Source organism: Chelonoidis abingdonii, chromosome 17 (assembly GCF_003597395.2).
Source record: "Chelonoidis abingdonii isolate Lonesome George chromosome 17, CheloAbing_2.0, whole genome shotgun sequence".
Classification (NCBI taxonomy): domain Eukaryota; kingdom Metazoa; phylum Chordata; order Testudines; family Testudinidae; genus Chelonoidis; species Chelonoidis abingdonii.
The window spans coordinates 39,684,478-39,708,678 of NC_133785.1; the positions used below are offsets into that span (position 1 = coordinate 39,684,478).

General features: G+C 40.7%; 1 protein-coding gene across 3 annotated transcripts in view; it reads left to right on the forward strand.

Annotated features, from left to right (window-relative positions):
• CFAP20DC (CFAP20 domain containing) overlaps positions 1 to 24,201 on the forward strand; it is a 219,341-nt gene that overhangs the window by 148,780 nt on the left and 46,360 nt on the right. For all 3 annotated transcript variants that reach the window (XM_032781822.2, XM_032781824.2, XM_032781825.2), the window contains 2 exons: positions 4,684 to 5,091; positions 21,153 to 21,356. In XM_032781822.2, coding sequence (XP_032637713.1) covers positions 4,684 to 5,091; positions 21,153 to 21,356 — 612 coding nt within the window. The remainder of the gene's footprint in view (positions 1 to 4,683; positions 5,092 to 21,152; positions 21,357 to 24,201) is intronic.

Sequence of the window (24,201 nt, forward strand, 5' to 3'; positions counted from 1 at the left end):
TGCGGCTGCAGAGGAACACGTGGTGTGGGCAGTGTCCCACCTGCCTCAGCTGATGTAGAGAGAATATTTCTAAATTTAGCTACATCCAAGACCATAGAAGAATGAGCCTTGGAAAAGAAACTTGAAAAAGCTGCTGTGAGCCTGTGGGGTTCGCCCTGAAGCCCCTTGTATCAAACACAACTGCGCAAGTCACCAACAGTAAATTGGTTTTGTTTGCGTAAAGGGGATTAGAGATAACGGTTTCATAAACAATGCACTCTTTTTTTCTCTTCGTTGCTTTTTTTTCTGTCCCCCCCTCCAGTATTAACCCTGATAATATGTGCAATTAACTTTTCATTGATTTGTCACCCGTTTTTTATTTTTTTTAAATTAAACACTGATAAATTCCCAGGAAATTAATAAAATAATGCCAGAAATGAAGGTCTTTACTTATGAGGCATGTGGGACCTGGACCAAATGGCTTTGCTTTGAGCTAAGGTTCAAGGAGAAGTGATCTTTGAATCTCATTACACTGTGGGCTGGAGGCCATGAGACACTCAGGAGTGCCTATCCATGCATAATAATAACTTTAGAGAACCTACCATGTATGGAACTTTCCCTTTTCTGCCATCCGGAGGGAAATATTTGGTTTTGCAAATTAGTTTTCAAGCTGGAAAATGCAATCATTTATAAATACCGTTAGTGGGTAGCTAATTAGTCATTGAAACAGTTAAGTGCTGTTATTAAACTGCCAGTCCCAAATGATTAGAAAACAGCAAAACAGCTTCTTATCTTGCTGCAATTTACCACAAGTGACTTATTCTATATTTGTTCAAGCGGCCATACTTTCAAACTGACAACTAAATTCTAATGTATCTCTCTCTTCTGTCATAGACACTGTCTAATTAGACTCAGCTGTCGGCATCCGCCCATTCAGTCAAACCTAGAGCTAAAGTCAGAACTCTTGCCCGTTTACAACACAGCATAACAACTGCAGTATCGTACGGTGCTATCCAAAATGTTTTGGATATAACAGGTGACCTCATCTGTGAAGCCTTCAGTTGAGTCAGGAAATTTTCTGCACTTGCATAATTAAAAGAGCCAGCATAATACAATTAAATAAGACAGTGTACTCTTGCAAAAGAGACTTTTTGACATTAGCACTCTGGATACAGAAGACCTGTGTCCCATCTGCTCCTAGTAGGTGGCCCTCAAGAGTCATTAGAATGATCTTCTTAAAATTACAACCCAGCAAGAGCAGAAGACCTATGTCCCATCTGCTCCTAGTAGGTGGCCCTCAAGAGTCATTAGAATGATCTTCTTAAAATTACAACCCAGCAAGAGCAATCAATTTGAAGTATCCAGAAATTATTGTCCATCTGCATGTTCTTTCAAGGAATGTAGTACAGCAATAGACATGCTAGCTCCTCAGGGAAAGCATTCGCGTCTTCAGTATATATATGCTGTGCTAGAGTTAATCAGACAAACTGTATTGATAGTCCTGGCACCATTTATTATTGAATATTTAACAAACAAAATGATTATAAAACCCAAGTTCAATAGATAGGTGGGAGAGATTTAAGTTTAAGTTGTATCAAGATTATCCATTTGTCTCCAATATGTGAAAATAATGTGACATTTCCTTTAATAATCTGTTAAATTACAGTAATGTGACTTAATAGTGCAGGTTTACGGCATAGGTTTTAAAATAACTGTGGTGTGGCAAATAAAAGTCTGGAAAAAAGAGAAATGTGTCTTTGTGCCTCAGTGAAATCCCAAACTAGGGAAATAAAGTAATATTTACAACCTTCCAAAATGCATGTAACTTCAGCAGTAACAAACACAAAATGAACAAAAGCAGCATATTAAGTGTTTATAAATTTTAAAGGCATTTCATATAACTGTAAATCTCATGTTGTGCACGTAAAACCTGCAAGAAAAATAAATATTGTCGAAATGGCTACATGTGTGAAGTTTCAGATTTCTTCTATAAAAATAGTGCATATTAATCTCTTTTCCAGTTATTTGCTAGCTAGTGGGGTCAGTGATGCTAAACTAAGATATTGTTATAATCAGAGTTTATTTTCATTTACCCTTCCTTATACATCCTGTACCTTAATACAAAGAGAGAGATTTTCAAGGTGTTAAATGGCTTATGCCATGGAATACATTAATAAAATATTGTGAAGTGTTGTGGATACATCCACAGCTCATTGATTCATGCAGGCATTTTACAAATCAAATTTAGAAAGTTTAGCCTGAATGCATTACATTCAGCCTACTTCTCTGATAGTGTGGTGGATTCTGTCCTCCTTAATGCCCTGTTTGCTTCCCTGCATGTAGCTCCTATAAGCCTTAGTTCAGAAAAAAAGCATATGCACGTGCTTAACTTTAAGCTTGTGCTTATGTCCTCTAAAGTCCATATGCGTAAAGCATGTGCTTAGGTGCTTTGCGGAACTGGGGCTGTAATCTGATTTTAAATTGAATTCCACCTTTAAGTAATATACATTTGGCTTTCACACATCTTTCAGGATGGATTGGGAAGACTGGTGATTATGGAAAGCATATAGAACATTAATGTTTGCTTTCATTCAACTGTTTCAGGGTTTATGTACTTTCTCATAGCACTGAGCTGATTTAACACATCCTCATCGTAACCTTCACTTTCTTATATTGCTTCCAAAAAGATGCTGGATGATAAAACAGGAAAATAGGAGCCATCTGTACAGAGATTGGGGAAACTGAGCACATTCTAATTGCATTTTTAAATTTATAGTCTGAGGAGATAAAGAGAACCTTGCAGCCAAAAGACCTCCAAATTTATTTCCTGCTTCTGTTATTTACTTTAACACTTCAGTGTTTTATATTTGCAGCTAACCTACTAATCTGCTTATAAAGTGTCATGTACATTTACAGGACTATATAAAAAGGTTTAATAAATAATATTGGTCCCCTTTTTTCTGGATTTTTATCCTTTAGAATTCTGTTTTTAAGGGAAAATAAATACTTTGTGACTTGAGCACATTTGATAAAAATATTAATGAATAATTGATTGTTCTGGTCTCCATGTGGATGTGGTTGCTGAAAAGCTGCTTAGCTCATTTTATAGGGAAAGCCCTGGGTCTGATTGTGCGGGACGAGAGGAGAGACAATTCTGCCATAACACTTTTTTCTTTTATATTAAGAACAAAATCATACAATAACAACAAAAAAGTAATTGAGACAGACCTGTATGTAATCATTATCAGGAGCAGCGCGAGGGTTTTGGGCACCCTAGGCAGGGGTCCTTCTGCGCTCCCGGTCGGCTGCAATTCGGCGGTGGGGGGGCCTTCCGCGCTCCCGGTCTTCGGGGCATTTCAGCGTCGGGTGCCAGAGCAAGTGAAGGACCCGCCGCAGAATTGCCACCTAAGACCCGGAGCGCAGAAGGACCCCCCACCGCAGAATTGCCACCGAAGACCCGGAGCGCAGAAGGACCTCTCACCGCTGAATTACCGCTGAGGGCAGCAAAACGCCACCCCCCCCAAATCCTGTCTCCTTAAGTCGCCTAAATGGAAGCGCCAGCCCTGATTATTATCCTCTACCCACAAACTGTTCACTGCTCATGTCTTATGTAAACCCAGTCAAAGAAAATGTAAAACAAAATAAAGCAATAGGAAAGAAGTATATTCTTCATGAAAATATATAATACAGTGCTACTATATTTGTTGGAAAGATTGTTGTATAATGAAGGGTTTTCTTTTAAATATGAATTTCCCTTTGTAGGGTCTAGTCCTGCTCCCAGTGAATGACAAAACTCCCTTTGATTTCAGTATCAGCAGGATTGGACCCTAGAAGGTAAAATATGCATATTTAAGGATGCAACATTCATGTTGTAGCCATCCTTCCAACAAATACAGTAGTGCTGTGTTGTGCCTGTGGGGGAGAGGAAGTGTAACACCTGATTGGATAAGGATGGGAGGCCTCCATTTTCCCCTCCCTTGTGTCACTAAGGACCATGGGGTAACCATACCTAGTTTACCCAATCTTTCCTCCTCCCATATCACTTGATTTTCTGCTTGCTGTTTATTTTTGAGTTGAAATTTAAGGGAACATCATAAGTGTAGTTCAGGGATGTTTTGTATAGACCTTGTTTGGAAGAGGAATAATAGGTTCATAAAGTATTCTTAAATGTTATTTGCTAAATGATTTTTTTAGTAACTTTCAAAGAAGGGCAAGGTGATTTCTTCAAACAGATATGTTTAGGATTTATATACACTATGTTAAAGTGTCACCTACGACTACAGTAGTCAAGCGGATATCAACATTGTAGACTTCTCTGCCTTACATCCATGTTATTGGTCAGCACAAGTTTGTAAACCACATTACACTAAGAAGTATATTTATGATGTGCAGGCTTTTGGGGTTTCCAGCAGTCTGAATTAGAACAGGAATTTAGGCCTATATATTCAAAGCATGCTGTCATTTTGGGGTGCCTAACTTGTGGTACATAGACCTGATTTTTGTAAAGGTCCTGAAAACCCAACGCTCCATTCTCCTTCACTGGGAGCAGGAGATGCTCAAAATCTTTGAAAAATCTCAAGTTAAGCCATCATAATTAAAGAGCAATTTTGAAATCTTAGGACTAAATATTTGCAAACAGATCTTAAACTTAAGTGGAAGGTAGTTTCCTCTCAAAATCACTGTTGTTTTCTTTCCCAAATTTAGGATGACCCCAGTGAATTCATCCAAAGTGCTTCAAATCTCAGGACCAGCCACAGTACATCAGGGTCATCTGATTCTGCAGTTTTTAAAGTGATCCCATTAAAGGTGATGTCAGGAAGTCCTGAGCACTGGAAGTATAAAGAATATAGCAAACATAGCCACCTGGAAACACTATCATCAGCCTCACAAGATTCAGTTGTGAAAAAAGTAGATCCTGATAATATTCCAAGAAGCTGGATGCCTACCCCCTGTCTTTCTCCAACTGGAAGTAAACCTGAATTCTCTAAGGAAAGCCCAAGCACCTCTGGAAAAACAAAGGATACATCACTGAGTCAATTAAGAACATCAATAAGTAAAAAGTCCCTCAAGGAAATCTTGAGAGAGAATTCAAGTCTGAAAGCTGAGACTACTGTAAGTGATTTTGCTTTGGAATTAAATAATTTACATTGTTTGAACAGAAAGGCTGTAACAGGGTCGGGAAGGAATTTTCCTCCAGGGCAGATTGGCAGAGGCCCTGGACGTTTTTCGCCTTCGTCTGCAGCAGGGGCACGGGTCACTTGCTGGAGGATTCTCTGCAGCTTGAGGTCTTCAGACCACAATTTGAGGACTTCAGTAACTCAGACATAGGTTAACGGTTTGTTATTGAAGTGGATGGGTGAGATTCTGTGGCCTGCATTGTGCAAGAGGTCAGACTAGATTATCGTAATGGTCCCTTCTGACCTTAAAGTCTATGAGGGTCCAAACCTATACTAATATATATCTAATTGATTGGTTTTTAGTAAGGGTTTTGACACAGTCCCACATGACATTCTCACCAGAAAATGGGGTCTAGGTGAAATTACTGTAAGGTTTGTGCACAACTGATTGAAAGGTCATACTCAAATAGTTACCGATGGTTCATTGTCAAACTGGGAGGATGTATTTTGTGAGGTCGAGCAGGGATCAGTCCTGTATTATTCAATATTTTCATTAGTGACTTGGATAATAGAGTGAGAGAGTATGTATATGAAGATTGCAGATAACACCAAGCTGGGAGGGGTTGCAAACACTTTGGAGGACAACAGTAGAATTCAAAACGATCATGACAAATCGTAAGTAGGCACCAGCAAAACGAGGACAGACGCATGCATGGAAATAAGTGCCAGGCTGCAACTTTTATTAAACTTTAATAAAGGAGGGGGTCCTACCAGCCCAACTCCCATATTCTCCTATACCCGGCATTTCATTGATTCTAGTGCAGGGGTTAAATATATGGCTCCATACTATATACTCCATAACGCATGGTAGGCTCTCTTCAGCCTCACCCTCTCCCCCAGGTCTCTGCTCCCTGAGTCCTAGCACCCTTCTCCCCATGAGCCCAAGGCCCAACACCAAAATCCCATGTCTTTTACCTCTGGGAATCATTCATTTTATTCTCTTAACCACACTGGAAATTGGCCATGAGTGGCAACGAATAAACATCTCTACCCCGGTACCTTGGTTAGGTAATAAGTGCGTCCTTGCTTAACCCACTGTGGCTTGAAGGTTCTGCAAAGGATGCAAAAAAAACTCCCTGGTCTTTTGCCAATTGGGCCATGATTGGCTAGACCTGCAGCATCTGTCAGGCCAGGTTCCCATTCCTAATGCAGGTGGGTAGGGCGGGCTGCTGGAATGGACTCAAACGAGGCTTCACGTGGTCTTTAATGCTGGGCTAAATCCTGGCAGCAGCGGAATGCTGGCCAGTCAGCATCCTTCTCTCCTAGCTGGCCAATGGGTGCCACAGACTCCCAGGGAGAGGAGCTACCTATTGTCCCTTGGTGAGTGTCTCTCTCCCTTGCTACTGGGGCTGTCCCCCTTTCACCACTGGCCCCATCAAGTTCCCCCACCCATTCTTGCAGGTGGGTGGCATTTGGAGAATTGCTCTGATTTAAAACAAGATTAAATTCAATGAAGATAAGTACTAAATACTTCCCTTAGGAAGGAAAAATCAAATGTCAACTGCAAAATGGGGACTAACTGGCTAGGTGGTAGAACTGCTGAAAAGGATCTGGGGGTCACAGCGACTCACATACTGAATATGAGTCAACAGTGTGGTGCAGTTGTGAACAAGGCTATTGTCATTCTGGGGGTATATTAACAGGAGTGTTGTACATAAGACCTGAGAGGTAATTGTCCTGCTCTACTTGGCACTGAGATCTCAGCTGGAGTACTGTGTCCAGTTCTGAGCACAACACTTTAGGAAAGCTGTGGATAAAATGAAGGGAGTCCAGAGAAGAGCAACAAAGATGACAAAAGGTTTAGAAAACCGGACCTATGAGGAAAGGTTAAAAAAAAAAAACCTGGGAATGTTTAGTCTGAGAAAAGAAGACTGAGGTGGGGACCTGATAAGTGTCTTCAGAGGTGTTATGGGTGGTTATAAAGAAGACGGTGATCAATTGTTACCATGTCCACTGAAGGCAGGACAAGAAGCAGTGGGCTTGATCTGCAGCAGGGGAGATTTAGGTTAGATATCAGGAAAAACTTTCTAGATATAAGGTAGTTACGCTGTGGAGCAGGCTTCCAAGGGTGGTTGTAGAATCCCCATCATTGGATGCTTTTAAGAACATATTGGACAAACATCTGTCAGGGGAGGCCTAGGTGTAGGTGGTCTTCACAGGGGGCTGGACTTAATGACATCTTGAGGTCCTTTGCTGTCCTACATTTCTATGATTCTATAAATCATTAGCAGCAGTTGAGAAATAATAAAATAATATATTTTTCATCCAGATATATGCAAAATATATTTCACCACATCAGTGTTTAAAAAGAATATTTCAGTTCCCAAGTTTGGATTCTTAAAGTTGCATTGCATATAAAATAGCACTGTACCTACAAACAGAAATCATTGAGGTTTGCAAACAAAAGATAATAGGCTTGAATTGTCATACAACTCAAGTTCTCAAAATGTGTGAATTACAAATGCAGGCATAGTTTTGGGCAGAAAGACTAAGAAGGAAAATTGATAGAGTTTCAATAGCAATCTACAGGAAAAATCATAAAAAGATCACTAGTCTGTGCACTTCATAGTCTCTCTGCAGCAGTCCTGAACAATAATCAATGATCTGATTGAAGGCTAACAGTAAGGCAGTGTCAGAGACTAAATCCCCAGGCTACTCTGGGGACTGTGTTCAAGTCCATCAAATTGATTTTTTTTCCCATGTGGTTTTATTTTTTTCCCTCTTATATTCTCCTTATGGCTACATGCAGTGATTTGAAAATAAATTAGCCCATTTCACACAAATGACAGGACATTACTTAAGAGTTAAGGATTTTCTTCCCAAGTTACATATTAAAAAGTCTGGTTTGAACAAGAAATTAGAGTTTTACTTTCAAGCACATTCTATAGGCAGCAGATCAAAGAGCATGTTCTTATGACACCCTTTGGGCAGTGTCATATTTTGCTATTTGGAATATAAGGCTTCTTTTTTTCCCAGCTCCTGGCCTGTCCTCAATCCATTATAAATGGGCTGCACTTCTTCCTGAATTTACTGGGGGTAGTCCAGACACGTTACTCAGGCTTCTGAGCATGGCCTCTCTCCTTTCTTCATCCACCAGAACTTCTGTCACTGGAGGTGAAGATGTGACAGTGGCACAACCCTCCTATCTGTCATATCTAAAACCCAGCTATACAGTTGATTTGGGGACTATCTATTTTCTAGTTCCTGCCCTTCACAGAGTCACAGAATCTTTCATGAGGGCATCTGTCTATTCCCGCTTGTGGGATCTGGCACTCCAGTGTCAAGTTGCAGAACTGCCTTAAAAACCCGTCTCTGTTAGGGGGACATAGTTGTTCACAAGAGATCTTGCAGGAGGAGGGTGGCATTGTCCCATGGTGTATAAGGCAGTGCCACCTCCCCAATCAACTCAGTCCTTCTCCCTGTTTGCAAATTCCTAATGTCTTCTAGCCTGCCAAGCTATAGGGGAAGGAGGGCAGGTAGTATGAATGCACACAGATTATTCTGGAAGATCAACAGTTTCTGCTAAGTAACCTCTCTTGTTGGAGAATCTCTTTGTGTGAGATTAGCAAGCAGTGCTATACCAGGACGATGGTAGATTAGGAGTTCTAGCTAAATATGGATGTCTTGTTATTATCTATTATTTTTATTAGCTAAGACCTCCTAGTCATTATGCTAGGTACTGTACAAACAAAACAAAACACAGAACAAAAATACAGTCCCTACCCCCTAAAGCTCTTGTGAAATGGGTCTTTAAACCAGGATATACTTCATTCCTTGTTACATTTTAGCTATGTTCTGTACATCTCGGAATCCAGGGAGAGAGTCTCTGATCAGTAATGACTTCTCCCTGGCATCTATCCCCATATGCTACAGCAGGGGTTCTCAAACTGGGGGTCAAGACCCCTCAGGGAGTTGCAAGGTCATTACATGGGGGGTCGCAAACGGTCAACCTCCACCCCAAACCCCGCTTTCCTCCAGCATTTATAATGGTGGTAAATGTATTAAACAGTGTGTTTAACTTATTAGGGGGGTCACACTCAGAGGCTTGCGATGTGAAAGGGGTCACCAGTAAAAAAGTTTGAGACCCATTGTGCTACAGATAACTTGGATTTGTTAAAGAGCTTGGTCTTTTCCAGGTACAGACAGAATGCCCTCTTTACATCTAGGTTATAGAGGCAAGTTTCCCCTATGTGGGACTGGGGACTAGGGAAGAACACAGAGAGAGAAATACATTGAGATAGGAGGAAATCCAAGATCACTGTAGTTGTGAAGCTGAGATGGGGCCTCAGGATGACATTGTCCTTGTGAACCTCAGTATAAGGTGCAGTGGCTATCCAAGCACAGAGCTCACTCACTCTTCTATCAGATGTAACTGCTGCAGTTGACAGAGTACAAATCAGCAGTTAGGAAATGCAGACAATTGATGAGGGGAGCTAAAGGCATCAGTGAAAAATCTATGGCCAGTAGTCTTAAAGATAATAATAAAAAATGCCTTAAATTTATCAGGAACAAAATCAGGAATCTCCTCACATCATTTTGGGAACGAATTTTTTGGAGTATCTGATAAAGCATTTGTAAATCTCTCCCATTTATCATTCACATTTTTATGTTTAAAATTTTCTACCCATTCACTTTTGCTCATTATCTATTTCAGCTTCAGGAAATGGTTCCTTTTAATGCACCAAGTATGTCTATTACTGGTCAGAACTATATTTTGCTTGCAAATAAGTTAATTAGCTCATGATCACTTACTAGTGGCTTTAGTTTTAGCCCTTGCTCCGTGGCTAATAGCCTTGTCCATTACATCCATCTGTTCATGGCTTTTAATCTGTACATGAATGAAATAGTGCATACTCATGTATGCCAGCTGGTCCCTTCAGGAGTCTTAGTTTCTTCTAATGTGTAGCAAAGTGCCTGGCATCTGTCGCCAATAGGCATGTGACCCATTGTTCTTACAGCAGGTCATTGATTCCAGGTATTCCCAGCAGGAAAACTAGTGGATCCCACAATAGCTGTGCTGAGATAATATAGGAATAGATAGATTCCCCAAAAGGCTGTTTTAGTGGTATTCCCACTACGTATGGGCAAGGAACCTATTGCTCCATAATTTCTCTAGCCGTTTTGGGGTTATTTGTCCTATATTGTTTTCAGACTCCCTGAAGTGATAGGCTATTGGTATAAAGTTTTGTAATGCCTTTTCTGGAATATAATGCAGATTGTGGACTTTTTTTTCAAAATATCGTTCCAGTACATCATTGTAATTCTTTTTCTATAGTCCTTTCCCAAGCTACCATGTACCATAGATCCCAGGACCAGAAGAGACCATTGTGATATCTAGTCTAAACACAGGACATAAAACTTCCCCAAAATATTTTCTAGAGCAGATTTTTTTAGAAAAACATCCAGTCTTGATTTTAAAATTGCCAGTCATGAAGAATCCACCATGCCCCTTGGTAAATTGTTCCAGTGGTTAATTATTCTCATCGTTAAACATTTACGCCTTATTTCCAGTCTGATTCTTTACCTTCTGTTACTTGACAGCTACCTGCTGTGTTTCAGACTCGGAGGGCTTTCATGCTAAAAGGAGGTGAATTCCTTTCTATGACTAGCGCTCCTGTACAAGTAAATTGTTGGATAAAACTTAGAATCTACATCTTAAAAAGACCTAAATCTCTTTGTTTTTTTGGCTCATATCAAACTTGCAGAGTGTTAGAATTTAAAAAATATCATTCTTCTTTGAGTAGTGGCTCTCTGGGTGCTCCAGTGTAGGTATGCTTGCATCCCTGTGCTGCTGATCAGAGAACGTTGGTAGCAATTAGGTCTCGCCACGATTCTAGCCAGTGCACACAGGCTAACCCCCCTCAGTTCCTTCTGCAGGGATGAGGCAACACACGCTGGGCAACTCTCTCCTTCCCTGGGACAGAGACCTTCTTTATGCCTTCCTCCATTTCCCCTATTGTCAAAAGTCCTATTAAAAATAAAAAGAGGAGGAGAACATGTCATACTGAATGTTCCTATTTTGCCAAAATAGACTTGGTACCATTACCTGTCACAACTCGCGATGTGCCCACTGATCTCTCTCCAGACTAGTCCATACCTCTTCTCGCAGAATGGATGTACTCTACATCCCAACCTGGGGACTGTCCACCTCAAGGCTTGGCTCCTTTATGGTTCCAACACATAGAAAGCTCCTTCTTGGAGGAGGTACAAGAGGTATTACTACAGAGTAGAGCAGAGGAGGGCAAACTACGGCCCGCGGGCCAGATCTGGCCCATCAGAGCTTTCAATCTGTTGTTAGAGTTTTCAATCAATGTTATCAGGTTTACAACATGACATCTCCAGCTGATATTTGCACACTCCCGAAGGTCGAGCTCCACATCAGTCACCTTCCTCAGGAATGGCCCTATCTCAGAAACCTATAGAATGGCGACTTGGGCATTATTCCATCCCTTTGCAGAAGAGTGTGCAATCATTGCGGACTCCGCCTCTCATGCCATCTGTGGCTCCACAGTATTGTCGTCTGTAATTGATCGGACTCTGAAGCCACAGGCCTCCAGTGGGGATACCACTTGGGAGTCACCTACAGTGGAGCACCTATAGGGACACTACTCGAAGAAGAAGAAGAAGAAGAGGAAGCTACTCACCTTGTTCAGTAACGATGTGTGTCGCTATGGGTGCTCCACAAGCCACCCTCCTCCCCTCTATTTCAGAGTTCTTACTTGTGACTGCAGTAGAGAAGGAACTGAGGGGGGTTAGCCCACGCCCGCTTGCTAGCCTCATGGCGGGACACAAGGAGAGACAGCACATGGGCCTAACAGACACTGCTACCAAAGTTCTCCCTTCAGCAGTGCAGGGATGCAAGTACACCTACCTTGGAGCAGCCAGAGGGAGACATGTCTCCAAGAACCATGGTTACTTCCTCTTTCATGGTCCTGACCCTCTGTAAGGTGGACTCAATGTGATAATTAAAAATGGTAGCACTCAGACAATGAGCACATGTAGTCACTGGGGCACGTCAAGTGCAGTGAAAGAGAAACAGCTGAAAAAACAGGACAACTACATCGGGGGTGGAGAAGGAAAAAACTCTGCTAATTGTCCTTCCTCCCCAATACCTTCTTTCTGCAGCTGAGAGTCAGAGTGGTAAGTAGGAGAAAGTTGTATAGGTCCACAAAGCACATTGGGGCAAACTGAGGAATCTTGTGAGACTGTGTTTATTTAACTGAAAATTTTTTCCCACCAGGAAGGTTTTTTCAAATTGTCAATGCCCCATGAAACAAGTTAATTTCTGCAGCTTAAAAAAGTACATACGTGTTTTTTGTTGGCTGAATTGGTTCGTTTTTAAACATGGAAGGGAGCAGCTGTCATTTTTCCTTTGCTCTCAGATGTTTGGTTACAATTTCAAACAGAATGCTCGGACTCTTAATGAGAGTACTCCTGTGTGTAAAGTTACTAACATGCATAAGTGTTTGCAAAATGGATGGGGTGATATATGGATGGCTAAGATGATTTTTTTTTATTGACACAAAATATATGTATAGCAGATCTGACAGACTTACTATTATTTATTATTATTTACACCTGGGAGCTCTAGTCATGGACCAGGACCCCATTGTGCTGGGTGTTGTGAAACAGAGAACAAAAAGGTGGTTGCTCCCCAAGGCTCAGACATTCTAGGAACAAGACAAGAGACACCAGATGGATACAGGCAAAAAGAGGGAGTACAATGAGACAATACTCATCAGCATGATAGGCAGTGGTTCTGACAGACTTATGTGTGTAGTATTTCATTAAAGTTTGAATATATTTTTTCTACTCAGAAGTCTTTATTTGGTAGTCCTCTGCTGCTTCTCTTTGTGGGACTGCTGTTTCACATTGTGTCCCAAAATTGAAAATATGCTGATTTGTTTTCAGTATTGCTTTGTTTTACCATTAGAAAACAGGCTCCATTAACAAATAAAATCTTATATTTTTCCTGATATTAGAGTATTATAAAAATATAGATCATTCCAGGCATTCTAAAGCTAATAGAAAATCATAGAACTGTAGCGCTGGAAGGGACCTCAAGAGGTCATCAAGTCCTCCCACAACCCTGAGGCAGGACCACGTAAACCTAGACCATTCCTGATAACGTCTGTCCAACTTGTTCTTTAAAACCTAAGTGATAAGAATTCCACAGCCTCCCTTGAAAGCATGTTGCAGAGCTTAAATACGCCTATAGTTAGAAAGTTTACCTAATCTCTCACTGATATCTCCCTTGCTTCAGATTAAGCCCGTTCCACTTGCTTCAGATTAAGCCCGTGGGCAGGGAGATAATTGATCACCATATAAGGCATACATTTTTAACAGTGAATCTTTGGGATGAAATTGGATGCTCTAGGAGTTATTTTGGGAGAGATCTATGGCAGTGATACTCAGACAGAGGCTCATGAGCCACAAGTGGCTCTTTAATGTGTCTCCTGCGGCTCTTTGCAGCACGCGTGAGATGAAACAGTCCTCTTTATGACAGCCCATAACATGTGCAGACTGTTATTAGGTCCCCTGCATTCTTCTTTTCTCAAGACGAAAAAACCTGGGAATGTTTAATCTTTTCTTGTAGATCACGTTTTCTAAACTTTTGTTGCTCTCCTCTGAACTCTCTTCAGTTTATCCACAGCTTTCCTAAGGTGTAGCGCCCAGAATTGGATACTTTACTCCAGCTGAAGCCTCACCAGTGCTGAGCAGAGCAGGACAATAATCTCCCGTATCTTACATACAACACTCCTATTAATACACCTCAGAATTATATTAGCCTTTTTCGCAACTGCATCACGTTGTTGACACCTATTCAATTTCTGAATCACTATACCCTCAAAATCCTTTTTAGCAGTAGTGTTACTTAGCCAGTTGTTCCCCCTTTTGTAGTTGTGTAGTTGATTTTTCCTTTCTAAGTGTAGTACTTTGCATTTGTCTTTGAGTTTCATCATTATGATCTCAGACCAATCCTCTAATATGTCAAGGTTGTTTTGAATTCTAATCCTGCCCTCCAAAGTGCTTGCAACCCCTCCCAAGTTGGTGTCATCTGCAAATTTTATACGCATACTCTCCACTCCATTATCCAAGTCATTAATTAATTTAATAGTTCCAGACCCAGGACGGAAGGACCCACTAGGTACGTCCTCCCAGTTTGACAGCAAACCATTGATGAATATTCTTTGACTACACTGTTTTAACTAGTTGTATATCCACCTTATAGTAATTTCATGTAGTCCACATATCCCTAGTTTGCTTATGAGCATGTTATGTGGAACTGTATTAAAAGCCTAACTGAATCAAGTAGGGATGTTATATGTTAACCGATAAGTATTCATCTCACTGTTAATGTTTAAATCAGATTGGTAAAATAATTTAGTGACATAATACCTAATGTGCACATTGAAAACTCTGCAGCAATATCCGGGGGGCACTGGAGCTTGCAGAGCTCTCACAGCTCGGGGCACTGCTGGATCAGCCTGTGCCTGGCTGAGAGGACACCACTTGGGGCAGCCCAGCAGCCCCCTTTCCCCCCGACTCTGCTTCTCTTGCAGCTGGCTGCAGCAGTGGGTCTGCCCAGGATCCACTGGATCTGCTGGATCACTTGGCTATGCCCTGGCACCGCTGGTCTCCCGGCAGCGACTGCCGAACTAGCTGCACTAGGTTGTGCCTAATAACTGGGAGAGCAAGGGGTGGGATCAGAGCATGCCCAGCCATGCACACGCAAACAATCCCCGAGCCCACTGTACTACACCTCTGAGGAGAGACATCAGGGGGCTCCCCTACCCCCCAAGCCTGGAGTAGATTGTGAGTTTGTTAACGATTAAACGGTTAACTGATACAATTTTTATAGTTTAAACACCTACTTTTTTAAACGATAGTTGCATCCCTAAAATCAAGATGTATCATGTCTACTGCTTCCCCTTATCACCTAAGCAAGTAACCCAAGTAACCCTGTCAGAGAAGGAAATTAGGCTGATTTCACATGATTTGAGAAGAGAGATGATTTGAATTGACTTTTCTGTACGTTATTTTAAAGTCAAAACACAAACAGTCCTAGAGCTAGGAATGTTTTTACATTGTATACCCCAAAAACCTGGGCTCGCATTGAGTTTCAGCAAAACATACTGGAAGAGAGACATTGCTAAGTGTAACCAGAGAGTCCCATTTTCACATGATTGTCATTGGTCACTGGTCTTTATATATTCCATGTTGAAACATGTTTCAATGTTCTGAGCATCCAAAAGGAAGTGAAGTAGCTTTATGATACAGGTAGTTTCATGTCGAAATGGGAGTTTACACAGAAGCAGTCTCTTCTGTTCACTTCATACAGAGCATGACTAAAAATGGTTAAGCAACTCTTAATGAAATTGATTTGAAAACTACTTAGTAAACTTTAAGGTCCGGGTTGCTTGCAATGTTTTATTCATGTTTTAATAGAGTTCTCTATTATTATGTTCAAATATATTTTAATTAAGAAAAAGTACAGCCCTCTGGGTAATATTGAAACCATGTAGATAGCTGGTAATTAAACTTTTCCGCACGTATAACTGCATTCAAATAATACTGAATAAATCACATGAACCTAGTACAATGCAAATGTCATTACATACATCTTTAAACTGAAAAAAATGCCTTTAAATAACAGGTTTTGTCAATCCAGCAAAAGTTTAGGAACTTAATAAATGTTTCATATCATAAGGAGAGGATGTGCAGAAACACAAGATAAACTTTTAATTACTAACTGAAGTATTCAGCTTAGAAAATGTAAGTGCATAGCAAAAATATGTGTACATCAAAATTGCCTTGTAAAATACAAAGTGAACTTCATTTCAAATTCAATTTTCAAATTCTCTCTTTGAAAATCAACTAAGAAATGATGAATCCTATCAAAGCAAAATAATTTCCCCCCAACTTTTTTAAATTTAATAATAAAGAGGTTATTATAGGGAAGGATAAAGGAGAGAGAGAATGGACCAGTCCTCTCTTCTCTAAACATGTTATTTGCCTGAAAAATAAGTGTGTTACTGGGTAGGGAAACCAATTGCCAACACCTTGATATTTTCAGATAAGCACAATAAGATTCAAAAGAGAAAACTGTGCTGCGTGTTTTGAATTCTTATCAGAAGATTCCAGTGTAAGCTCTTTCTGTGTAGACTTAAGCAAAGAGGCAAATGACAGGACAGATAGCAGTTTCCCCTTAATTAAAGGGGGAGGGTAGTGAACATTATATTATTTGTGCTCTGAAAGAGACTGCAGGTGTTTCGTGAGTTCATGCCTTCTGAATAACTCCATGCCAGTCAGTCACTACATAAAAGGATTGTCAAACATGGTGGAAGTTCCTATAAAATTATCAAGTGATATAAAATAAAAAGTTCATCAGTGGGAAGATTGACAGAAAAGCAGGTTTTTTTGCTGGTGTCTTGATGTTCAGATTGTTGCATATGTATTATGTTCTGTAAGGGTCTAGAGAATCTGGCTTGTGCTATTGTAGGATTAGAGCTTAAAATACCATGTTTGGGACAATTGTTACCCAGAAATCATAAGAACGGATGCCTTTAAAAATAGATTAGAAAGACTGTTGGATGCAAAAATTCCTGGATTAAAATGTGTCCAGGTAAAGCTAGTTCACAAAGGTGAGAAGAGGGCCAGCCCTAGACCAAATAGTGCCACAGGCAAGGAGCGTCTTTGGCAGCCCCCTCTCCAGTCGTTAAACTTTTGGATACCTTATTTTTATTGCATTTGTAGCCTATTTCACGACTTTGCATGCTTTACATGCACAATTTATATGCCTGACTTATCCCTGTCATATAAGATGATAAATTTGCACTCCAGGATCTGTAAATCTGTATTTATATCTCACTGACTAGTAATGCCCCACCCCATATATACCCAGGAGGGAATGGCTGGCAACATTCTAGGAGGTTCGAGGAAAATGTAGCACTCAGAAAGTCTGGAAGGTTCCATGAGATTCTATAAAGGTCCAGAACATTCTAGGAGGTTAGCAAAAAATGAATCCACATACGGAATACATGGAAACATTCTATTTTCCCTTTTGTCACTAACAACAAAAATAGGTTGCATGGGTCACCTGCCACTAAATCCGGCCCTGGGTGAGTATCATCTCCTCAGGTAGGAGATCTTATCCAGTTCATCAGAGAAGTACAGAGAAAACTGATTCCACTTCTGTGCAATAGTATGAAACCAAAGTAATCTCCCTGAACAGGACAAATACAGCTAGTTCTGCACTGATTTCCTAAAAGTCACCGGTTAACCGTAAATGTTTGAGACATCTGACTGTTCTGAACATACGGAAGATTGTTTAAGTCCCGTTACTTTTCCACATTGAACTTAACAAGGGAATTCTTGTAGATCACGTTTACCTTCAAGTGATAACAGTAATCTTGCATGTTCACATCCCTGACTCCTGGGTTCCACAGGTTCTGCAATGATGTAAAATCTTATGGACCATGGAAGACTTGGCAAGACTACCTGGCTGGCTGTGTCAGAAAATAGTGTCCCAGTGTTTAAGACTGTTTTGTAGGAAAATCTGTTAATCCAAAGACGTGTTCTCTACAGAGGAATATGGCAAAAGGCTTGAGACGTGTGATAAAAAATGGAGATTTTTTAGCGGTAAAGTGTTAGAATTAGATGTCATCCCCTAGTGCCCTTCCATTATAAACCCTGTATTGCAGTAATATCTTGACCATCTCAGATCACTTCAGACTGAAACTTGGCTTGCTGTTGTCAGGTTGCAGGCCCATTTCTTTTCCCCCTTTCAAAAATTATTTAAATTGATTCTGCTATTTTGATGCAAATCTCCTTTGGATCAGAGTGTCAAGCACTTTTTGACAGTGATAAAAGAAGCTTGGACTGAAAAAAACATTTTAATACAAAATTTACACCTTTTAAAATAGGTTAACATAAATTTATTACTAAAACTGCCTTTCCCAACTGCAAAAACTACTCCAGGTGCTTTACAATATAAGACACTCTAAAAACAAACACTCTGTAAAAACGTTGGTAAATTGTATACAAATGAAGCAAATTGAGGTCGTCCAACACAAGACAAAAGGCTAGCAGAGGTGGTGGGTAAATAGATATGGGCAAAAAGACAATAAATACAATAAGAGGACCAAAAGTGAAAGACACAAAGAAGGCCAAAATTATATAATTGACTATAAACTTGGGGAAATGGACAGGGCTTATTTGGTTGTTGTGTGTTTCAGAAAAACTGCAAAATGTGTGTATACGTGCACTTGAAGAAACAAAAAACTGAAAAACTCTAGATCAAAGTATTTGAAATGCTTTTTGGGGCAGGAACTTTGGCTTTTTAAATGAGGCTGGAGGGATACCTGCTTCCCAAAAGAGGAAATCTGAGAACGAATGGGGACTTCTGACGCTTTCATTTCATTCAAAGGTGGGGTTTCCTTTGATTTTTTAAAGAACTGTTTATTGGAGCTTCAAAAGTAACTGAAAATTTTTACTTAAAAAGTGAATCCAAAATAAAGGCGAAGATTTCAGGTACTTTAAATTCCTACAATATAGCGTAGTGCTGCAGCCCACTTGAGTGGCTGCACCCAAAGTGATTTAGTAATTGTTGTGCAGTTCCTATGAACAGATCTGAACGCCAGAAGTAACAATTGCTGTCATCCTTACTAGTAATTTCACCAGTGATGTTTTGGTGACCTCTCACATGATAGGCAGTCCCATCAGGCTGGATTTGAGGCACACTGGTGAGGCAGTGCAAGGAAACTTGCCTTGACACTTATATTGTGTGTGTTTGTTGTACTGAGAGACATGTCAGCCTCCAGTGCCATCAAACTGGCACCTTCAATAAGCTTCACATTTGCTTTTAAACATTTCTGTAAACATCTAAAGGCCTGATCTATTAAAAGATGAGATGGGCTCAATTACTGGGCTCTGCAGATGCCTGAGATATACAAGTTTCAAAAGATTTTGCACACTGTCAGCAACTTCCCCTCTCCTTAAAGAAATCAGGAAAGGGAAATTGGATCTCCTAGATTTGTACCCATACTGCTTAGCTTTTCACATGCACCCAACTGTAAAATGGATCACTTTCACTAGAGATGATTACATATCACTCAACAAAGACAATGATTTAGAGCTCCATGTGGTACAGTCCTCTGTCTTGGATGATTACCAGTACCTCTGAAAAAGAGTCCTTTACGGAATACAGGGTCGTTGACAGGAACAGCATTATTGTCCCTCTGCTCCCCTTCCATTCTAGATTTTATTTTTCTCAGGATCAGTTAGCTCAGTGCAGAGCCAGACACTGGAGGATTATGAAGATAGTACACCACTTCCTCATAAAAATGAGTGCTGGGATATGGCCCTGTATACTGAAGCACCACTACACAGCGTGCAGCACACTACACAACAACAGAGGTAAGGGAAGTTTGGGTGAAGGACACGGGACAAATCCTTTTTTTACAAAATGATCACACAGCAAACATGACCTTACTTTTAACTCAGTTTCTAGAATGCTATTACTTTAATATTCAGTTTCAGAGACAGTAGGTACATAGCATTGTGGTCACCATTAAAGAGTCAACACCATTAAAGAGTCAATGCTCAATGGTGTCCAAGATAATGTTGTTTCCTATTTTAATTACAGCGAAGAAATTATGGTCTCTGTTGGCAAACGAAACATCTTTAAGGGTCATCACTGTTTTACTATTGTAATATGGAAAGTCTGAGCTAAATCTTTTGTAATTTTTGGATGCTATGCAGCAGTCAGGCTCAAAAACTAGAGGCAAATAAAGAGAACCCATTTATTATTTGTTTAAAACCTCATCTAATTAAGCTAATCTTACAATTTTTGAGCCTGACTGTTGCATTAGCTCAAACTTTCCATATTATAACAGTTTTAAAAAAAATCCTACAGTGCTCTCATCCCATTGATGGAGTCACAGTGCCCCAAGTTATGCCCAGCAAAATGCACTCAACTCTAAAAATCACAATGCCAAAAAGCTGGAATATACAAGACGAAATATATTTCAGAACATCAAGAGCTTTTGAGTTGACAACTAGTTATTTTCTGGTAGTTCATTCTTGAAAAAAGCTTTGTAAGCTGGAACATTTACACTTGCTGCCCCCTCAACTTTTTCAAAAACAGCTAGTAAGTCAATGACAAATCTTTGATACGTGTCTCTTTGCCTGTTGTTATGATTGTCATTATTATTTATGTACAAGTAACAACCGCAAAGTGCTAGGTGGTATTCGCATACAGAAACCTTAGTTTTCTCTGAAAAGCCTATTTCAACACAGGTGGTAGTGAGCTTTAACATTTCTATCAGAGATTTCCATGTGTGCCCCAGGTCAGCCTCACAAATGTAGTGCAGGCCACACAATAGCTAATGGATGTTTGCAGCTTTTTAGAAATCCTATGAACCAGCCTCTTTTAAGTCATTAAAAACATGATGAACTAAAATGTACATTTTAAAATAAATGTCACTTTATGCTACCAAGTGGCCAATGTATCTTTCCAGAATCCAGATCTGTCATAAAAACCCTGTGCTTGCTATGGTTTCTGTCAAATGACATACATTTTCATTTTTGTGACCTTTATGACATCATGGTAAACATGTGGTTGAGTCCAAGTTAAGACTGGAATGTGGACATTTTAGATACCTTGATTTTTTTTGTCTAAACCTTATTGTAGTCTATATCAGGAACAGCAGATTCACTACACACTGTTGATTCAACCTACCCTCCATAGCATATTTGTTTTTATGTTGCTTCTTATCTATGAATCTGTGGAAGTATTTATGCTTGATCTTCATAGTGGAACCAGGAGTCTGTTCATTAACCCTGTCTAATAAATATTTTGCTTTTCTCCTTCTAGGTTAGCTTCTTCTTGAAAAAATATTTGATGTGTAACCAAACGATCTGTTTTGTTCATGTATTCTCTTTCATTAGCCTTTCTAGATTATTAAGTGTTGCATGTGCAATTTTATTTCAAAGGAGTATGACTGGAGGAACTACCAGCCAAGCAGATTGAGTGCATCTGAACTACAGATGTTGGCTAGTATGAAGAGACAACAAAACGAAGAGTTAGAGGATAATGGGATCTCACATGGACTGAGTGCATCTCAGATTGACAGCTGCAATGTCAGCATCTGTACAAGCAGTGATGACACAACAACCTGGAACTCTTGTCTCCCACCAGTAAGTTTAAACCGATCTTAGAGTGCTCTAAAAACATTTACATGAAAGTTCAGTAAAAGTCTTCACCAATTTTGAGGTACAGTAGACTTTCTTAATTAAAATCTCTGTGGGTATCAATACAATGGTATCTCTCTCATACTTTAAGTGCTTTTAGTACCCGTTAAAAAAAAATCATGAAAATGAACCAGCAGCCAACACACCAGCACCCTCCCCAACAAAAAATAAACCCATCTCTCTCCAAAGCCTGAGAAAATAAATAGCCTTTGCAACATGCCATGATAGTGGGAACAACCTGCAGATGTGCAATATGGGTGTCATAGTATTCCTTCCCAGATCTGAACCTTAGAGTTCAGAAAATGAGATACTAGCATGAATCCTCTAAGCTTAATTACCAGCTTAGATCTGATAGCACTGCCACCACCCAAAAATATAGTGTTTTGGGACACTCTGATCTCCCCAACCTTCCTGGGGACCACGCAAGAACCCAAATCCCTTGGTTCTCTTAAAACAAGGAGAAATAAACCATTCCCTTCCCTCCTTTCCCCTCCCAGAATTTCCGCCTCCCTGGGCTATCCCTGAGAGACTACTGAATCCAAACTCTTTAAATCACAAATACAGAGAAGCATGTCCCTTCCCTTCCACAAAGAGCAACAGAGTCAAGGAAAACAGAGAGAGATTCATCGCAGCTCTCCGTCTCCCAACCAGTCCTGATGAGTTTAAACCCAATCCCCTGGATTAAACAAGGGAAAGAAGGAAAAATCGACAGTTCATTCCTTAAAAGAAATCTTTTAATAAAAGAAAGGAAAAAGTAAAGAAATTATGCTCTGTAACTTCAAGATGTAATATTACAGGGTCCTATAGCTTACAGACACTAGAGAGAAACTTTTCCCCATACAAATACAATCAAATATTTCCAGCAACTACACATATAAAAGTTAACCAGCGCAGATCACAATTGCAAATAGAGAAAAACAATCAAAGGCCTAAAACCGCCTGTTCTTAAACTTACTAATTTGAACAGAACTTAGACGAGCCTGTAGTAAGTCTGGTCTCGCTCAGATCCCCCAAGAGAGAAAGAACACAACAGACAAAGACACACACAAAAGCTTCCCTCCACCCAGATTTAAAAGTATCTTGTCTCCTGATTGGTCCTCTGGTCAGGTGTTCCAGTTCCCTGCTTGTAACCCTTTACAGGTAAAAGAGACATTAACCCTTAACAATCTGTTTATGACAATGGGTTCTTAAATTCAAACTGGTTTCAGAAGTCAGACCCAAATATACCAGCCAACAGCTGGCTTGCATCTTGAACAATGGCAAACAATTACATTTTTCTGATGGCACAATCTAACCACTCAGCAATGAGATGTTTAAAGGACAGGACATCATTTGTGTAGTCACAGAACAACATTTCAGCAATCATACAAAGATATTTACAGAAGCTACCATAAGTTACACAACTTCTTAGTCCACTTATCTGAACACTTCTAGTTTTTCTTTAATAGACTCCTAGACTTTAAGGCCAGAAGAGACCATCCCCATGACCAGTCCAGCAGTTCGCAGCCTGTGGGCCGCATGTGGCCCAATTAGCACACAGCTGCTACCCAGCTCAGCTGTGTGTTAAAGGCCAGCCCAATGGCCTCCCAGTGTTGGGAGTCCAGAGTTCCCATCCGGCTCTGGGATCTGGTGTTGCTGCCTGGTCCCGCAAGCTCCAGGATCCAGGGCTGCCAGCTGGCCCCATGTGGTGGGGGTCTGGGGTCTGGACTGGCTGGTCCCACAAGGTAGGGGGTCCAGGCCAGGCAGCCTGCCAGCCCCGTTGGCAGGTGTCGAGTCCAGGGTCACGGTTTGGACAGCCACTGCCCTGCCACCCACCCCTGTGGCCCAGATAACACATTGTGACCAGCATGTGTTCCTGGCTGCCCAGCGCAGTGGGGTCCGGGTTGCCCCGCCACCCAGCAATATGCAGGTATGCGGCCCACAATGATTAAAAAAACGTTGAGAACCACTGATTTTAGTCTGACCTCTTGCACATTGCAGGTCAGAGAACCCCACCCACTCGCTCCTGTAATAGACCCCTAACCTCTGACTGAGTTACTGAAGTCCTCAAATCATGGTTTAAAGACTTCGAGTTACAGGGAATCCACCATTTGCACTAGTTTAAATCTGCAAGAGACCTGTTCCCCGTGCTGGAGAGGAAAGTGAAAATCCTCCAGGATCTCTGCCAATCTGGAGGAAAATTCCTTCCCAACCCCAAATATTGCAGTCAGTTGCCGTCAGTTGAACCCTGAACATTTCGGCAAGACCCAACAGCCAGACACATGGGAAAGAATTTTCTGTAGTAACTCATAGCCCTCCCCATCTAATGTCCCATCACCAGCCATTGGGGATATTTGCTACTAGCAGTCGCAGAACGGCTACAGACGGTTTCATCGTACCTTCCCCTCCATAAACTTACCAAGCTCAGTCTTGAAGCCAGTTAGGTTTTTTACCTGCACTGCTCCCCTTGGGAGGCTGTTCCAGAGCTTCGCTTCTCTGATGGTTAGAAACCTTCATCTAATTTCAAGCCTAAACTTGTTGACGGCCAGTTTATATCCATTTGTTCTTGTGTCCACATTGGCATTTAACTTTAATAACTCCTCTCCCTCCCTGGTATTTATCCCTCTGATGTATTTACAGAGAGCAATCGTATCTCCCCTCAGCCTTCATTTGGTCAGTCTAAACAAGCCAAACTCTCCTCTCATAGGGAAGGTTTTCCATTCGTTTGATCATCTTAGTGGCCCTTCCCTGCACCTGTTCCTGTTAGAATTCATCTTTCTTAAACATGGGCAACGAGAATTGCCCACAGTAT